We start from the raw sequence: 16,586 nt of genomic DNA, 5'->3' as shown, positions 1-16,586 counted from the left end.
CAGGCAGGACCTTTACACGGAAGGAACCACTGCCTGAAGAACCTTTCTCCCAAAAATAGCCTCCGAAGAAGCAAAAGTGTCAAATTTGTAAAATTTTGAAAAGGTGTGAAGTGAAGACCAAGTCGCAGCCTTGCAAATCTGTTCAACAGAGGCCTCATTCTTAAAGGCCCAGGTGGAAGCCACAGCTCTAGTGGAATGAGCTGTAATTCTTTCAGGAGGCTGCTGTCCAGCAGTCTCATAGGCTAAACGTATTATGCTACGAAGCCAGAAAGAGAGAGAGGTAGCTGAAGCCTTTTGACCTCTCCTTTGTCCAGAATAAACGACAAACAGGGAAGAAGTTTGTCGAAAATCTTTAGTTGCCTGCAAATAAAATTTCAGGGCACGGACGACGTCCAGATTGTGCAGAAGTCGTTCCTTCTTTGAAGAAGGGTTAGGGCACAATGATGGAACAACAATCTCTTGATTGATATTCCTGTTGGTGACTACCTTAGGTAAGAACCCAGGTTTAGTACGCAGAACTACCTTGTCTGAATGAAAAATCAGATAAGGGGAATCACAATGTAAGGCTGATAACTCAGAGACTCTTCGAGCCGAGGAAATAGCCATTAGAAATAGAACTTTCCAAGATAACAGCTTGATATCAATGGAATGAAGGGGTTCAAACGGAACACCCTGTAAAACATTAAGAACTAAGTTTAAGCTCCATGGCGGAGCAACAGTTTTAAACACAGGCTTAATCCTGGCCAAAGCCTGACAAAAAGCCTGAACGTCTGGAACTTCTGCCAGACATTTGTGTAAAAGGATAGACAGAGCTGAAATCTGTCCCTTTAACGAACTAGCAGATAAACCCTTTTCTAAACCCTCTTGTAGAAAAGACAATATCCTAGGAATCCTAACCTTACTCCATGAGTAACTCTTGGATTCGCACCAATATAAGTATTTACGCCATATTTTATGGTAAATTTTCCTGGTAACAGGTTTCCTTGCCTGTATTAAGGTATCAATCACTGACTCCGAGAATCCACACTTTGATAGAATCAAGCGTTCAATCTCCATGCAGTCAGCCTCAGAGAAATTAGATTTGGATGTTTGAAAGGACCCTGAACCAGAAGGTCCTGTCTCAGAGGCAGAGACCATGGTGGACAGGACGACATGTCCACTAGATCTGCATACCAGGTCCTGCGTGGCCACGCAGGCGCTATTAGAATCACCAATGCTCTCTCCTGCTTGATCCTGGCAATCAGACGAGGAAGTATCGGGAAGGGTGGAAACACATAAGCCATGTTGAAGACCCAAGGTGCTGTCAGAGCATCTATCAGAAACGCTTCCGGGTCCCTGGATCTTGATCCGTAACAAGGAAGCTTGGCGTTCTGGCGAGACGCCATGAGATCCAGATCTGGTTTGCCCCAACGCCGAAGCAGTTGTGCAAATACCTCCGGGTGAAGTTCCCATTCCCCCGGATGAAAAGTCTGGCGACTTAGGAAATCCGCCTCCCAGTTCTCCACGCCTGGGATGTGGATCGCTGACAGGTGGCAAGAGTGAGACTCTGCCCAGCGAATTATCTTTGAGACTTCCATCATCGCTAGGGAACGCCTTGTCCCTCCCTGATGGTTGATGTAAGCCACAGTCGTGATGTTGTCCGACTGGAACCTGATGAACCTCAGAGTTGCTAGCTGAGGCCAAGCCAGAAGAGCATTGAGAACTGCTCTCAATTCCAGAATGTTTATTGGAAGGAGACTCTCCTCCTGAGTCCATGATCCCTGAGCCTTCAGTGAATTCCAGACAGCGCCCCAACCTAGTAGGCTGGCGTCTGTTGTTACAATTGTCCAGTCTGGCCTGCTGAAGGGCATTCCCCTGGACAGATGTGGCCGAGAAAGCCACCATAGAAGAGAATCTCTGGTCTCTTGATCCAGATTCAGCATAGGGGACAAATCTGAGTAATCCCCATTCCACTGACTTAGCATGCACAATTCTAGTGGTCTGAGATGCAGGCGTGCAAAAGGTACTATGTCCATTGCTGCTACCATTAAGCCGATTACCTCCATGCATTGAGCCACTGACGGGTGTTGAATGGAATGAAGGACACGGCAAGCATTTAGAAGTTTTGTTAACCTGTCTTCTGTCAGGTAAATTTTCATTTCTACAGAATCTATAAGAGTCCCCAAGAAAGGAACTCTTGTGAGTGGCCTTAGAGAACTTTTTTTCTACGTTCACCTTCCACCCATGCGACCTTAGAAATGCCAGAACCAACTCTGTATGAGACTTGGCAGTCTGGAAACTTGACGCTTGTATCAGAATGTCGTCTAGGTACGGAGCTACCGAAATTCCTCGCGGTCTTAGTACCACCAGAAGAGAGCCCAGAACCTTTGTAAAGATTCTTGGAGCCGTGGCTAACCCGAAGGGAAGAGCTACAAACTGGTAATGCCTGTCTAGGAAGGCAAACCTTAGGTACCGATAATGATCCTTGGGAATCGGTATGTGGAGGTAGGCATCCTTTAAATCCACTGTGGTCATGTATTGACCCCTTTGGATCATAGACAAGATTGTCCGAATAGTCTCCATTTTGAACGATGGAACTCTTAGGAATTTGTTTAGGATCTTTAAGTCCAAAATTGGTCTGAAGGTTCCCTCTTTCTTGGGAACCACAAACAGATTTGAGTAAAACCCTTGTCCGTGTTCCGACCGCGGAACTGGATGGATCACCCCCATTAGTAAAAGGTCTTGTACACAGCGTAGAAACGCTTTTCTCTTTAGCTGGTTTGTTGACAGCCTTGAAAGATGAAATCTCCCTTTTGGAGGAGAAGCTTTGAAGTCCAGAAGATATCCCTGAGATATGATCTCTAAAGCCCAGGGATCCTGGACATCTCTTGCCCAAGCCTGGGCGAAGAGAGAAAGTCTGCCCCCCACTAGATCCGTTTCCGGATCGGGGGCCCTCACTTCATGCTGTCTTAGGGGCAGCAGCAGGCTTTCTGGCCTGCTTGCCCTTGTTCCAGGACTGGTTAGGTTTCCAGCCCTGTCTGTAGCGAGCAACAGTTCCTTCCTGCTTTGGGGCTGAGGAAGTTGATGCTGTTCCTGCCTTGAAGTTACGAAAGGCACGAAAATTAGACTGTCTAGCCCTTGGTTTGGCTCTGTCTTGAGGCAGGGCATGACCCTTACCCCCAGTAATGTCAGCGATAATTTCTTTCAAACCGGGCCTGAATAATGTCTGCCCTTTGAAAGGTATGTTAAGCAATTTAGATTTAGAGGTTACATCGGCTGACCAAGATTTAAGCCACAGTGCTCTGCGCGCTTGAATGGCGAATCCTGAATTCTTAGCCGTAAGTTTAATTAAGTGTACTACGGCATCGGAAATAAATGAATTGGCTAGCTTAAGTACTCTAAGCTTGTCTGTAATTTCATCCAATGTAACTGAGTTAATGTTCTCTTCCAGAGACTCAAACCAGAATGCTGCCGCAGCCGTGACAGGCGCAATGCATGCAAGGGGTTGTAATATAAAACCTTGTTGAACAAACATTTTCTTAAGGTAACCCTCTAACTTTTTATCCATTGGATCTGAAAAAGCACAGCTATCCTCCACCGGGATAGTGGTACGCTTAGCCAGCGTAGAAACTGCTCCCTCCACCTTAGGGACCGTCTGCCATAAGTCCCGTGTGGTGGCGTCTATTGGAAACATGTTTCTAAATATAGGAGGGGGTGAAAAAGGCACACCGGGTCTATCCCACTCCTTGTTAATAATTTCTGTAAGCCTCTTAGGTATAGGAAAAACATCAGTACACACCGCTACCGCATAGTATCTATCCAGCCTACACATTTTCTCTGGAATTGCAACCGTGTTACAATCATTCAGAGCCGCTAATACCTCCCCTAGCAATACACGGAGGTTTTCAAGCTTAAATTTAAAATTTGAAATGTCTGAGTCCAGTTTACTTGGATCAGATCCGTCACCCACAGAATGAAGCTCTCCGTCCTCATGTTCTGCATATTGTGACGCAGTATCAGACATGGCTCTTATATTATCAGCGCACTCTGTTCTCACCCCAGAGTGGTCGCGTTTACCCCTAATTTCTGGCAATTTAGATAATACTTCAGTCATAACATTAGCCATGTCTTGCAAAGTGATTTGTATGGGCCGCCCTGATGTACTTGGCACCACAATATCACGCACCTCCCGAGCGGGAGACGCAGGTACTGACACGTGAGGAGAGTTAGTCGGCATAACTTCCCCCTCGTTGTCTGGTGAAATTTTCTTTACATGTACACTTTTATTTAAAGTAGCATCAATGCAATTAGTACACAAATTTCTATTGGGCTCCACATTGGCCTTTAAACATATTGCACAAAGAGTTTCCTCTGTGTCAGACATGTTTAACAGACTAGCAATGAAACTAGCAAGCTTGGAAAAAAACTTTTGAAATAAATTTTCAAGCAATATAAAAAACGTTACTGTGCCTTTAAGAAACACTAATAAACTGTCACAGTAGAATTACAATGAACCAAATTTGCTATAGCAACCAAATTTTTACAATAAATGCAATAAGTTAGCAAAGGATTGCACCCACCAGCAAATGGATGATTAACCCCTTAATACCCAAAAACGGATAACAGATATAAAAAACGTTTTATCACAGTCAAAAAGCACAGTCTCACAGGTCTGCTGTGAGTGATTACCTCCCTCAAAACTAGTTTTGGAGACAGCAAACACACATATGTTCCAGAGTAGTATGATATGGCAAATGGATTTGTTACTATATACTTTAAAGTCTTTTACAGCTGTGATATAACTTAATATTTGCTTAGTGTTACAAATATGCAGGTTTCCTTTATGTTTAATTCGTATAAGAGACTATGCCTTTATCTTGTCAAAAGAAACAACCTTCCTTGTAATCACTTGCGCTGTATATTTATTACAGCTCACGGATAACTTGCATACAGTATATTACAGCTTTTAATATTATTGTTGTTTTACCTGTGGCCCGATCACGACTTTCCGTTCTTTGGATCGATTACCTTTAAGTTCCAATCTCACATCAAGCTCAGAAGAGCCGTGCTGTCATTCGCCCAAACAAGCTCTCTTTTCGGTTGTCTGCTAGTCGACAGTGATAATACACTCCAACTCACCGGTCTCAACGCTGACGTTGCCGGTCCCACACACCGCGGGAAGGAGCGATACGTCACTCGGTGTTGACTTTCTTCGTCTCACGACTGTTTCTATAGGGCGAGCTCAGGGTAACGGAAAAAGCCAGCAGGACAAAAGGTGGCCCAGGTAAGCCTTTGTGTATCCCCAAATTTGGAGTAACGTTATCCTCAGAAATCTTCTGCAAAAGACCGTATAGTAACTTTTTCTTTGTCTTTAGTGCAAATCCTCCAAGCAGCGTTTGCCAACCGCTGCAAAAATATCATAAATCAGTCCATGTAAAGGGGTTTGGAAAGAAATTGCAGGCTGTACCAATATTAGTAGTAATAAAATTAAGCATTTATTGAAAATTTAGTTAAAATTCCAGTTATGGAAGGCACACTATTGTTATTCATACAACCTCAGCACACAGGTGCTGCATCCGACACGTTTCCTGCTTTACAACAAGCACTTCATCAGGGATACACAGCTGCTCTCCCTGTGAATATTTAAACCTCTCACATTTAACCCTTAACAATGCTGTTAGAAATTTCAATGACCTTTACAAACTGCATTGATAATATTGTATGATACACATGTATACATGTGTATCATACAATATTATCAATGCAGTTTGTAAAGGTCATTGAAATTTCTAACAGCATTGTTAAGGGTTAAATGTGAGAGGTTTAAATATTCACAGGGAGAGCAGCTGTGTATCCCTGATGAAGTGCTTGTTGTAAAGCAGGAAACGCGTCGGATGCAGCACCTGTGTGCTGAGGTTGTATGAATAACAATAGTGTGCCTTCCATAACTGGAATTTTAACTAAATTTTCAATAAATGCTTAATTTTATTACTACTAATATTGGTACAGCCTGCAATTTCTTTCCAAACCCCTTTACATGGACTGATTTATGCTAGTTTTGGAGACCCCTGGGCTCTGTAGAGACGTCCTGGATCATGGAGGAAGGAATAGGAAGACTGTGAGTGAATTCTTACTGCGCAAGAAAGCGCCAAAATAGGCCCCTCCCACTCATATTATAGCAGTGGGGAAGCTCAGCAAACTGAAAGTATTCATAAATAACGACAGCCATGTGGAAAAATAATGCCCAAAATTTTTTATCACCAAGTACCTCAGATAAAAACGATTAACATGCCAGTAAAAACGTTTTAAAATAAAATTATGAAATGATACTAATAAGCCTGCTGCTAGTCGCTTTCACTGCAGTGGGGGCTCAAGTATAAGTTAAATGTACACAGTATTTTCTTAGTGAAGTTCCATTCCCCAGAAATACCTCAGTGTAACATACATACATATCAGCCTGATACCAGTCGCTATTACTGCATTTAAGGCTGCACTTACATTATATGGGTATTAGCAGTATTTTCTCAGTCAATTCCATTCCTTAGAAAATAATATACTGCAACATACCTCCTTGCAGGTGAACCCTGCCCGCTGTCCCCTGATCTGAAGTTACCTCTCTCCTCAGAATGGCCGAGAACAGCAAATAGATCTTAGTTACGACCGCTAAGATCATACATAAACTCAGGTAGATTCTTCTTCAAATGCTGCCTGAGAAAAAACAACACACTCCGGTGCTGTTTAAAATAATAAACTTTTGATTGAAGATATAAAAACTAATTTTAATAACCACAGTCCTCTCACACGTCCTATCTATTAGTTAGGTGCAAGAGAATGACTGGGTATGACGTAGAGGGGAGGAGCTATATAGCAGCTCTGCTTGGGTGATCCTCTTGCACTTTCTGTTAGGGAGGAGTTATAATCCCATAAGTAATGGATGACCCGTGGACTGACTACACTTAACAGGAGAAAAGCACCTCCCTATTCTCACAGCTGAAGATAGCCTTAAGGACTTTGTTTCACAAGGCTGTAACTTTGTTTAAAGGAGGGGATGCATACTAGGCAATACATTGTCCCCTAGCTTGCTGCGCCAAAGTTCTGTGCCTAGGAGCAGTTGGTTGGAAGTCAAGGGGCACTATAGATGCCATTTTAGTAATTGCATATCTTGTGGTTTCACTCAAACCGCACGTAATTTTCAGTCACATGTTACTCAAAAGATTTACGACCTTGACTCCTATACCAACTGCCACTCTACCTTTGTAATCTACCTGGTGGATTGCACCCAATGTAAAAAGCAGTAACATTGGGTGCACCACCAGGGAGGCCAGAACCAGGATCAGAGAGCACCTTAAGAATATTGAAAACAATATTGAGTGCTCCGACCTTGTAAGACATTTTATTCATTATCATGATAAAATGGTTGCCACATTAAAATGGCAGGTGATAGATCATATTAGACCCTCCATTCGTGGGGGTAATAGATCGGCCAAATTATTGTACAAGGAAGCTTTCTAGATTTTTGGAAATGCAGACTAGAAGACCAAAAGGCTTTAATATAGATGGCGACATATTTAATTTTTGGTGTCGCCAACATTAATTCTTTCCCTATGGATATATACTATTGGTGATCCCCAAGATCAAATACAAATTATCCCACATGTTTTATAATTTATTTTCCCTTACAAAGACAGCATACCGTATACAATGCATTACATTTGTATTTATTATAGCTACCTATATGTAGCTCTCATTCCCTGTCCACTGATAATATATGTACAGTATATATAATTCTCTTTTTTTGTTCCCTTTAGAGTTTGTATGGCTAATAACTAACGTTAGGCCCGTTCTTCTATGTTAGCATTTTTTAGCTTTATAGGGACACCTTATACACTTGTTATGAATTATCAGTGGCGTTTCTACATGTGCTATTGTACACTGGTCATATATATGTTATAGCTGCTGTTATTTAATGTTATCTTTTCTTGCAATGTTTTGATATTTGAATATTCTTCTGTTTTGGGGTTCTTTTGATTTCTTGGGGTTATTATGCCAATTTTATATTGTTCAATATTTTCTTTTACATGTTTCATATGTAATTTCAATTACTGTGTATCAAAATCAGTCTTGTAATTTAGGAGTTGTAACACCTGAGGACTCAGGTGTATTTAAAGAGCTATCTATTCACTATTCAGTTGAGTCCATGATTAAGGCAGTGGACTGCCGAAACGCGTAGGGTTGGGATTTTTCTCCTTGCATAAATTTTGTTTTCTCTTGTAAGGTGTATCCAGTCCACGGGTTCATCCATTACTTGTGGGATACCAATACCAAAACTTTAGGACACGGATGAAGGGAGGGACAAGGCAGGAACTTAAACGGAAGGCACCACTGCCTGCAAGACCTTTCTCCCAAAAATAGCCTCCAAGGAAGCAAAAGTATAAAATTTGTAGAATTTAGAAAAAGTATGAAGCGAAGACCAAGTCGCCGCCTTACAAATCTGTTCAACAGAGGCCTCATTTTTAAAAGCCCATGTGGAAGCTACCGCTCTAGTGGAATGAACTGTAATTCTTTCAGGAGGCTGCTGGCCAACAGTCTCATAAGCTAAACGGATTATGCTTCTCAGCCAAAGAGAAGATGCCGAAGCCTTATGGCCTCTCCTCTGTCCAGAGTAGACAACAAACAATGCAGATGTTTGACGAAAATCTTTAGTAGCTTGAAAAATAAAACTTTAAAGCACGAACCATGTCAAGATTGTGTAAAAAACGTTCCTTCTTTGAAGAAGGATTAGAACACAGTGACGGAACAACAATCTCCTGATTGATATTCTTATTAGATACCACCTTAGGAAGAAACCCAGGTTTGGTGCGCAAAACTACCTTATCTGCATGGAAGATCAGATAAGGGGAATCACACTGTAAGGCAGATAACTCTGAAACTCTTCGAGTCGAAGAGATATCTACCAAAAACAGAACTTTCCAAGATAAAAGCTTGATATCTATGGAATGCAGAGGTTCAAACGGAACCCCTTGAAGAACTTTAAGAACTAAATTTAAACTCCATGGTGGAGCAAGAGGTTTAAACACAGGCTTGATTCTAACTAAAGCCTGAAAAAACGCCTGAACGTCTGGAACATCTGCCAGACGCTTGTGCAGAAGGACAGAGCAGAAATCTGTCCCTTTAAGGAACTAGCTGACAATCCCTTCTCCAATCCTTCTTGGAGAAAGGATAATATCCTAGGAATCCTGACCTTACTCCATGAGCAACCCTTGGATTCACACCAATGAAGATATTTACACCATATCTTATGATAGATTTTCCTGGTGACAGGCTTTCGAGCCTGAATCAAGGTATCAATGACCGACTCGGAGAAACCACGTTTTGATAAAATCAAGCGTTCAATCTCCAAGCAGTCAGCCGCAGAGAAATTAGATTTGGATGTTTGAATGGACCTTGGAGTAGAAGGTCCTGCCTCAGTGGCAGAGTCCATGGTGGAAAGGATGACATGTCCACCAGATCTGCATACCAAGTCATGCGTGACCACGCAGGTGCTATCAAAATCACCGAAGCTCTCGCCTGCTTGATCTTGGCAATCAGACGAGGGAGGAGAGGAAATGGTGGGAACACATAAGCCAGGCTGAAGGACCAGGGCACTGCTAGAGCATCTATCAGCGCTGCCTGGGGATCCCTTGACCTGGACCCGTAACAAGGAAGCTTGGCGTTCTGACTAGATGCAATCAGATCCAGTTCTGGTTTGCCCCATAGTTGGATCAGCTGGGCAAATACCTCCGGATGGAGCTCCCACTCCCCCGGATGAAAAGTCTGCCGACTAAGAAAATCCGCCTCCCAGTTCTCTACTCCTGGGATATGGATAGCTGAGAGATGGCAAGATTGAACCTCTGCCCATGGAATTATCTTTGAAACCTCCAACATTGCCAGGGGGCTTCTTGTTCCCCCCTGATGGTTGATATAGGCTACAGTCGTGATATTGTCCGACTGAAATCTGATGAACCTGACCACAGCTAGTTGAGGCCAAGCCTGAAGAGCATTGAATATCGCTCTCAGTTCCAGAATGTTTATCGGAAGGAGGGCTTCCTCCCGAGTCCACGAACCCTGAGCCTTCAGGGAGTTCCAGACTGTGCCCCAGCCCACAAGGCTGGCATCTGTTGTCACTATAGTCCCCTCTGGCCTGCGGAAAATCATTCCCCTGGACAGATGGACCCGAGATAACTGCCAGAGAAGAGAATCCCTGGTCTCTTGATCCAGATTTAGCAGAGGGGAAAAATCTGTGTAGTCCCCATTCCACTGATTGAGTATGCAAAGTTGCAGTGGTCTGAGATGTAGGCGGGCAAACGGAACTATGTCCATTGCCACTACCATTAGGCCGATTACTTCCAGCCACTGACGGCCGAGAAGTGGAATGAAGAGCACGGCAGAAAGTTAGAAGCTTTGATAACCTGACCTCTGTCAGAAAATGTTTAATTTCTACTGAATCTATTAGTGTTCCTAGGAAGGAAACTCTTGTGAGTGGGGAGAGAGAACTCTTTTCTTCATTCACCTTCCACCCGTGAGACCTCAGAAAGGCCAGAACAATGTCCGTATGGGACTTGGCGATTTGAAAAGTCGACGCCTGTATCAGAATGTCGTCTAGGTAAGGAGCCACCGCTATGCCTCGTGGCCTTAGAACCGTCAGTAGGGACCCTAGAACCTTCGTAAAGATTCTTGGTGCCGTGGCTAGCCCGAAAGGAAGAGCCACAAACTGGTAATGCCTGTCTAGGAAGGCGAACCTGAGGAACTGATGATGATCTCTGTGAATCGGAATGTGGAGATAAGCATCCTTTAAGTCCACGGTAGTCATAAATTGACACTCCTGGATCATAGGGAGGATGGTTCGGATAGTCTCCATCTTGAAGGATGGGACTCTGAGAAATTTGTTTAGGATCTTGAGATCCAAGATTGGTCTGAAAGTTCCCTCTTTTTTGGGAACTATAAACAGATTTGAATAGAAGTCCTGCCCCTGTTCCTCCCTTGGAACTGGGTGGATCACTCCCATAACCAGTAGGTCTTGAACACATCGTAAGAATGCCTCTCTCTTTATCTGGTTTACAGATAATTGTGAGAGATGAAATCTCCCCTTTGGAGATGAAGCTTTGAAGTCCAGAAGATATCCCTGGAAAACAATCTCTAATGCCGAGGGATCCTGGACGTCTCTTGCCCAAGCCTGAGCGAAGAGAGAAAGTCTGCCCCCTACTAGATCCGGTCCCGGGTCAGGGGTTACTCCTTCATGCTGTCTTAGAGGCGGCAGCAGGTTTTTTGGCCTGCTTCCCTTTGTTCCAAGCCTGGTTCGGTCTCCAGAGTGGTTTGGACAGGGCGAAATTTCACTCTTGTTTTGTATTAGAGGAAGCTGAAGCTGCGCCACTCTTGAAGTTTCAAAATGAATGAAAATTATTCTGTTTGGTCCTTAATTTATTGGACCTATCCTGAGGAAGGGCATGACCTTTTCCTCCAGTAATATCAGAAATGATCTCCTTCAGGCCCGGCCCGAATAGGGTCTGTCCTTTGAAGGGGATGTTAAGAAGCTTAGACTTTGAAGTAACGTCTGCTGACCAGGACTTAAGCCATAGCGCCCTGCGCGCCAGAATGGCAAATCCTGAATTCTTAGCCGTTAGTTTGGTTAGAGGAAAAACGGCGTCAGAAATAAAGGAATTAGCTAACTTGAGAGCTTTAATCCTGTCTAAAATATCATCTAACGGGGTCTCCACCTGTGGAGCCTCCTCAAGAGACTCGAACCAAAAAGCCGCTGCAGCAGTAACTGGGGCAATGCATGTAAGAGGCTGGAGAATAAAACCTTGATGGATAAAAATTTTCTTTAGGAGACCCTCCAATTTTTTATCCATAGGATCTAAGAAAGCACAACTGTCCTCGACGGGGATAGTTGTACGCTTAGCTAGGGTAGAGACTGCTCCCTCCACCTTAGGGACCGTCTGCCAAGAGTCCCGTATGGCGGTATCTATGGGAAACATCTTTTTAAAAGCAGGAGGGGGAAAGAACGGTACACCTGGTCTATCCCATTCCTTAGTAATAATTTCCGAAAACCTCTTAGGGACTGGAAAAACATCAGTGTAAACAGGCACTGCAAAGTATTTGTCCATTTTACACAAATTCTCTGGAACTACAATGGAGTCACAGTCATCTAGAGTCGCTAAAACCTCCCTGAGCAATAAGCGGAGGTGTTCAAGCTTAAATTTAAAGGCTGTCATTTCAGAATCGGACTGAAGTAGCGTCTTCCCTGAATCTGAAATCTCACCCTCAGATAGCAAATCCCTTGCCAACGGCTTCGGAGCATTGTGAGGGTATATGGGACATAGCTACTAAAGCGTCAGAAAGCTCTGTATTTGTTCTAGCCCCAGAGCTGTCTCACTTTCCTTGTAACCCTGGCAGTTTGGACAATACCTCTGTGAGGGTATGATTCATAACTGCCGCCATGTCTTGTAAGGTAAACGCATTGGACGCGCTAGATGTACTTGGCGTCACTTGAGCAGGAGTTATAGGTTCTGACACGTGGGGAGAGCTAGATGGCATAACCTCCCTTTTGTCAGTCTGAGAAACCTCTGGTGATAAATCTTTAAATGCCATAATATGGTCTTTATAAGTTATAGAAATTTCAGTACATTTGGTACACATTCTAAGAGGGGGTTCCACAATGGCTTCTAAACATATTGAACAAGGAGTTTCCTCTATGTCAGACATGTTTAACAGACTAGTAATGAGACCAGCAAGCTTGTAAAACACTTTAATAAATGTGAAACAGCAATTACAGAAAAAAACTATCACATAAACTGCAAAACAGTGTTAAAAAGTAGTAAACTCTTCGAAATTTTTACAGTGTGTATAAGGGACTAAAGCAGCATTGCACCCACTTGCAAATAAATGATTAACCCTTTAGGCCCCAAACCGGATTTGAAAAACGTTAAAAAACGTTAAACAGTTAAACACCTTGCCACAGCTCTGCTGTGGCTCCTACCTGCCCTCAAATACGATTTAGGAAAGGAATAAGCCCTCTATAGTGGTCCTCAGATGCCAGAGGACTCCTTTAGGGAAGCTGGATGTCTCAGTCTGAATATGAACTGCGCATCTAGAGCGTGAAAATAGGCCCCTCCAACCATGCACTCTATGTCAGAGGGCCTTAAGAAAATACTCCTAGGAGTATCTGACTAGCCATGTGGAAACTAGGCCCCAAAAAAACGATTTATCACCCTCAGAGAAAAAAACGCTTTTTCTATATAACATGTAAACGTTTTGTCACTAAGAAATATGAGTATTAACATGAATATTACCCTTTTTTGTAAGCATGAGCCCAGTCGTTGTTAAATCACTGCATCAGGCTTACCTCAATTATTCAAGATTCTGTCAGCATTTTCTAGATCTTATCACCTCTCTAGAAATAAATATACTGAACATACCTAAAAGCAGGTACTCTGCAAACCGTTCCCCCAACTGAAGTCTTTCCCATACTCTTCAGTTATGCGTGAGAACAGCAATGGACCTTAGTTACAAACCGCTAAGATCATCAACCTCCAGGCAGATTCTTCTTCTAAATTCTGCCTGAGAGTAAAACAGTACAACTCCGGTACCGTTTAAAAATAACAAACTTTTGATTGAAGGTAAAACTACACTAAGTCACCACATATCTCTTGATACTTCCTATCTTGTCGAGAGCTGCAAGAGAATGACTGGAGGTGGCAGTTAGGGGAGGAGCTATATAGACAGCTCTGCTGTTGGTGTCCTCTTGCAGCTTCCTGTTGGGAAGGAGAATATCCCACAAGTAATGGATGAACCCATGGACTGGATACACCTTACAAGAGAAAAGTTTTTCTAAAAGATTGTGATATATCCTATTATTTGGGGTCATTATTATTATTTATTTATAAAGCGCCAACAGATTTTGCAGTGCTGTCCATGGGTACAAAGACAAAAGTACAACAGTGATACGATACAATACAATACAAGACACCACACAAAAAATTAACAAATAAATACAGGGGAACCAAGGACCCTATTTCCATGGGAACCAATATTCAGCTTATATCCAATCATTTATTAGTACCAAAAGGTAAAAAAAAAAATACAATATATTGTTATGCTTCCACTGGCTTGTAGCACTAGTCATATACATTTTCATTTCCTGTGAATCCCCCTGCAATAAAAGCCTGTTTCTTATGGGTTTCTATGTATTCACCCAATTTAAAAATCAGGCGTTCTAGTTGTATGCCAAATATAACTCTCGAAGAAAAAAGAAAACACTGTTCCCCAAAAAAACAAGCTGAATACAAAGGTTTCATATACTCTAATAGATTGGAATAATGTCCAGTGAATTTAAAGACCTATAAAAAAAAACAGAATTTAAATTATTTATGTATTAGTTCTATATTATTCAAAGTCCTTGTTCCAAAACGAAAAGATATTTAAAGTTTTCAAATTACTGAAGTTCAACGAAAAGTTAAGAAAAAAAACATTTTTTGTTCTATTTAAAACTTGGGTATGAGGAGGAAAAACACATGACTATAGCTTTATTTTTAGCATTTGAAAATAATGGACAGATATAACAAAGCATAAAACATCTTAAAATTATTTTAGGAATACTGTGACTTAATTGTAAAGTATATCCTTGGTAATGTAGTGGAAAATGCTTTGTGTGTCTAGATAAAGGTATACTGTGTGTGTATTTGCAGTGGCTGATGGGGGTTAGGCTATATATATATATATATATATATATATATATATATATATATATATATTTTTGTGTGTTGGTGTATGCATGTTAGTGCTCTGTATTTGTAAAGTATAGAAGTAATACAACATTTGAAAGCAGATACTCATATTATTATGTCCTTAACCCTTTCACTACAGATTTACTAAGTGCCTCTTTTACCTTCTTATTGCGCAGACTATAAATAATGGGGTTTAACATAGGAGTCATGATTGTGTATAACACAGCCACCACCTTCACATCTTTGTCCATTGCAGCTGTAGAAGATGGCCAAATGTAGCTAAAGGTTCCACACCCATAATACAAAGCAACCACAGTGAAATGAGAAGCACAAGTGGAGAACGTCTTTGTCCGACCACTTCTGGAGTTAATTCTGGTGACAGCATAAATGATGCGCCCATAAGTCACAAGAATAAAAAACAATGGAACAAAACCTGCAAATACTACAACCAGCAAAAAGACTATCTCATCTATTTTAGTGTCCGAGCAAGAAAGCTTAAACAATGGAGTGACATCACAGAAAAAATGTTCAACCACATTGGTGCCACAAAAGTTAAGCCTGGATATTGAGAGAGCCTGAACTGTTGAATTGATCAAACCACAAACCCAGCAAGTAATCACAAGCCGTATTCTGACCATTCGACTCATGATTAGAGTGTAGTTGAGTGGAAAGCAAATAGCTACATATCTGTCATAGGCCATTACTGCCAAAAGGTAGCATTCAGCCACCACAAAGAACTGGAAGAATGAGAGCTGGGTAAGGCAACTTGAGTAGGAGATGAACTTCTTAGCGGTGATCAAGATGGACAAAAGCTTTGGAACTGTAACCGATGAAAAGATGATATCAATGACGGCAAGGTTGGCTAAGAAAAAGTACATAGGAGTGTGGAACCGCTGGTCAGATGAAATGACCGTTATGATAATAATGTTACCAATAATAGTGATAAGGTAAATGCAAAGAAAAATGAGAAAGAGGATAACTTGAGGTTCTGAAGTTTCAGAAAGACCAACAAGGATGAACTCAGACACAGATGACTGATTATAACGATGTAAGTGAGCCATAAATCACCTGTAATCTGAAGAACAAGACACTAAATGAGAGCACAACTTGGACAATAAACTTACATCTCTACATATTTGAAGCTAATGATACTGGGTCTATAGTTAGTCTACACAAAAATTAATTGTACGTTCTTCTAAGCTCCTTGTATTTATTGACATAATTTATGGACAGTTAATCTTTTTAATGCATTTGCAGTAATCGTATCTTTAAAAATTCATCAGCAAAATGCAATGAACCTAGCTTCAAACAGAGGAAGAACAAAATAACAATCACAAATGAAAATTCTGGGAACTACTCCCAAGTACAGTTTTGGTAGATCACATTATGGAGCAAATTAGTACTTGCAATTTCTCTAACATATATGGTCAGTTTGGTCACCTCACTTAGAATAAACTGATGAAGCTCTCACAAAGGAATATAATTTTCTACTTAAATAAACATGACACATTTTTTTATATAACTAGGTGCGGTGGAAGCTTTATGGATCTCATATCTTAGCTCTTGTATCAGGAGTGTCTACCTTTTATATGAGGCAGTGGTGGACATAACGTTTTTTGGGCCCCTCCTCCCAATTGTAACTCAAAGTAATAGTAACAATACCTATCAATATAAAAAGAAATGTGCAACATGCACTGGGCATGCACATAACCTATATTCTTTTTCTTAATAAACAGATTACATGCAGAGTTATCACAAAACTTGCAAAAAATATGCAGATTTATTTTTTATTCTAGTCATATATAGGGGATCCAGGACTGTTTACCAACAAACTGAGTGGCCGGG

The 16,586-nt window shown here is 41.7% G+C and overlaps 1 protein-coding gene across 1 annotated transcript in view; it reads right to left on the bottom strand.

Moving 5' to 3' along the window:
- Nucleotides 1-15,802, bottom strand: part of LOC128642686 (olfactory receptor 1019-like) — a 31,824-nt gene extending 16,022 nt beyond the window's left edge. The window contains exons 1-2 of the mRNA XM_053695466.1: nt 14,881-15,802; nt 13,832-13,851 (exon numbers count right to left, since the gene is read on the bottom strand). Of these exons, the coding sequence (XP_053551441.1) occupies nt 13,832-13,851; nt 14,881-15,802 (942 nt within the window). The remainder of the gene's footprint in view (nt 1-13,831; nt 13,852-14,880) is intronic.
- Between the last annotated feature and the right edge of the window lie 784 nt (nt 15,803-16,586).

The sequence above is a fragment of the Bombina bombina genome, chromosome 12, assembly GCF_027579735.1.
Source record: "Bombina bombina isolate aBomBom1 chromosome 12, aBomBom1.pri, whole genome shotgun sequence".
Lineage (NCBI taxonomy): Eukaryota > Metazoa > Chordata > Amphibia > Anura > Bombinatoridae > Bombina > Bombina bombina.
The sequence above is the reverse complement of the archived record's forward strand: the minus strand, read 5'-3'. Positions and strand labels throughout refer to the sequence as shown.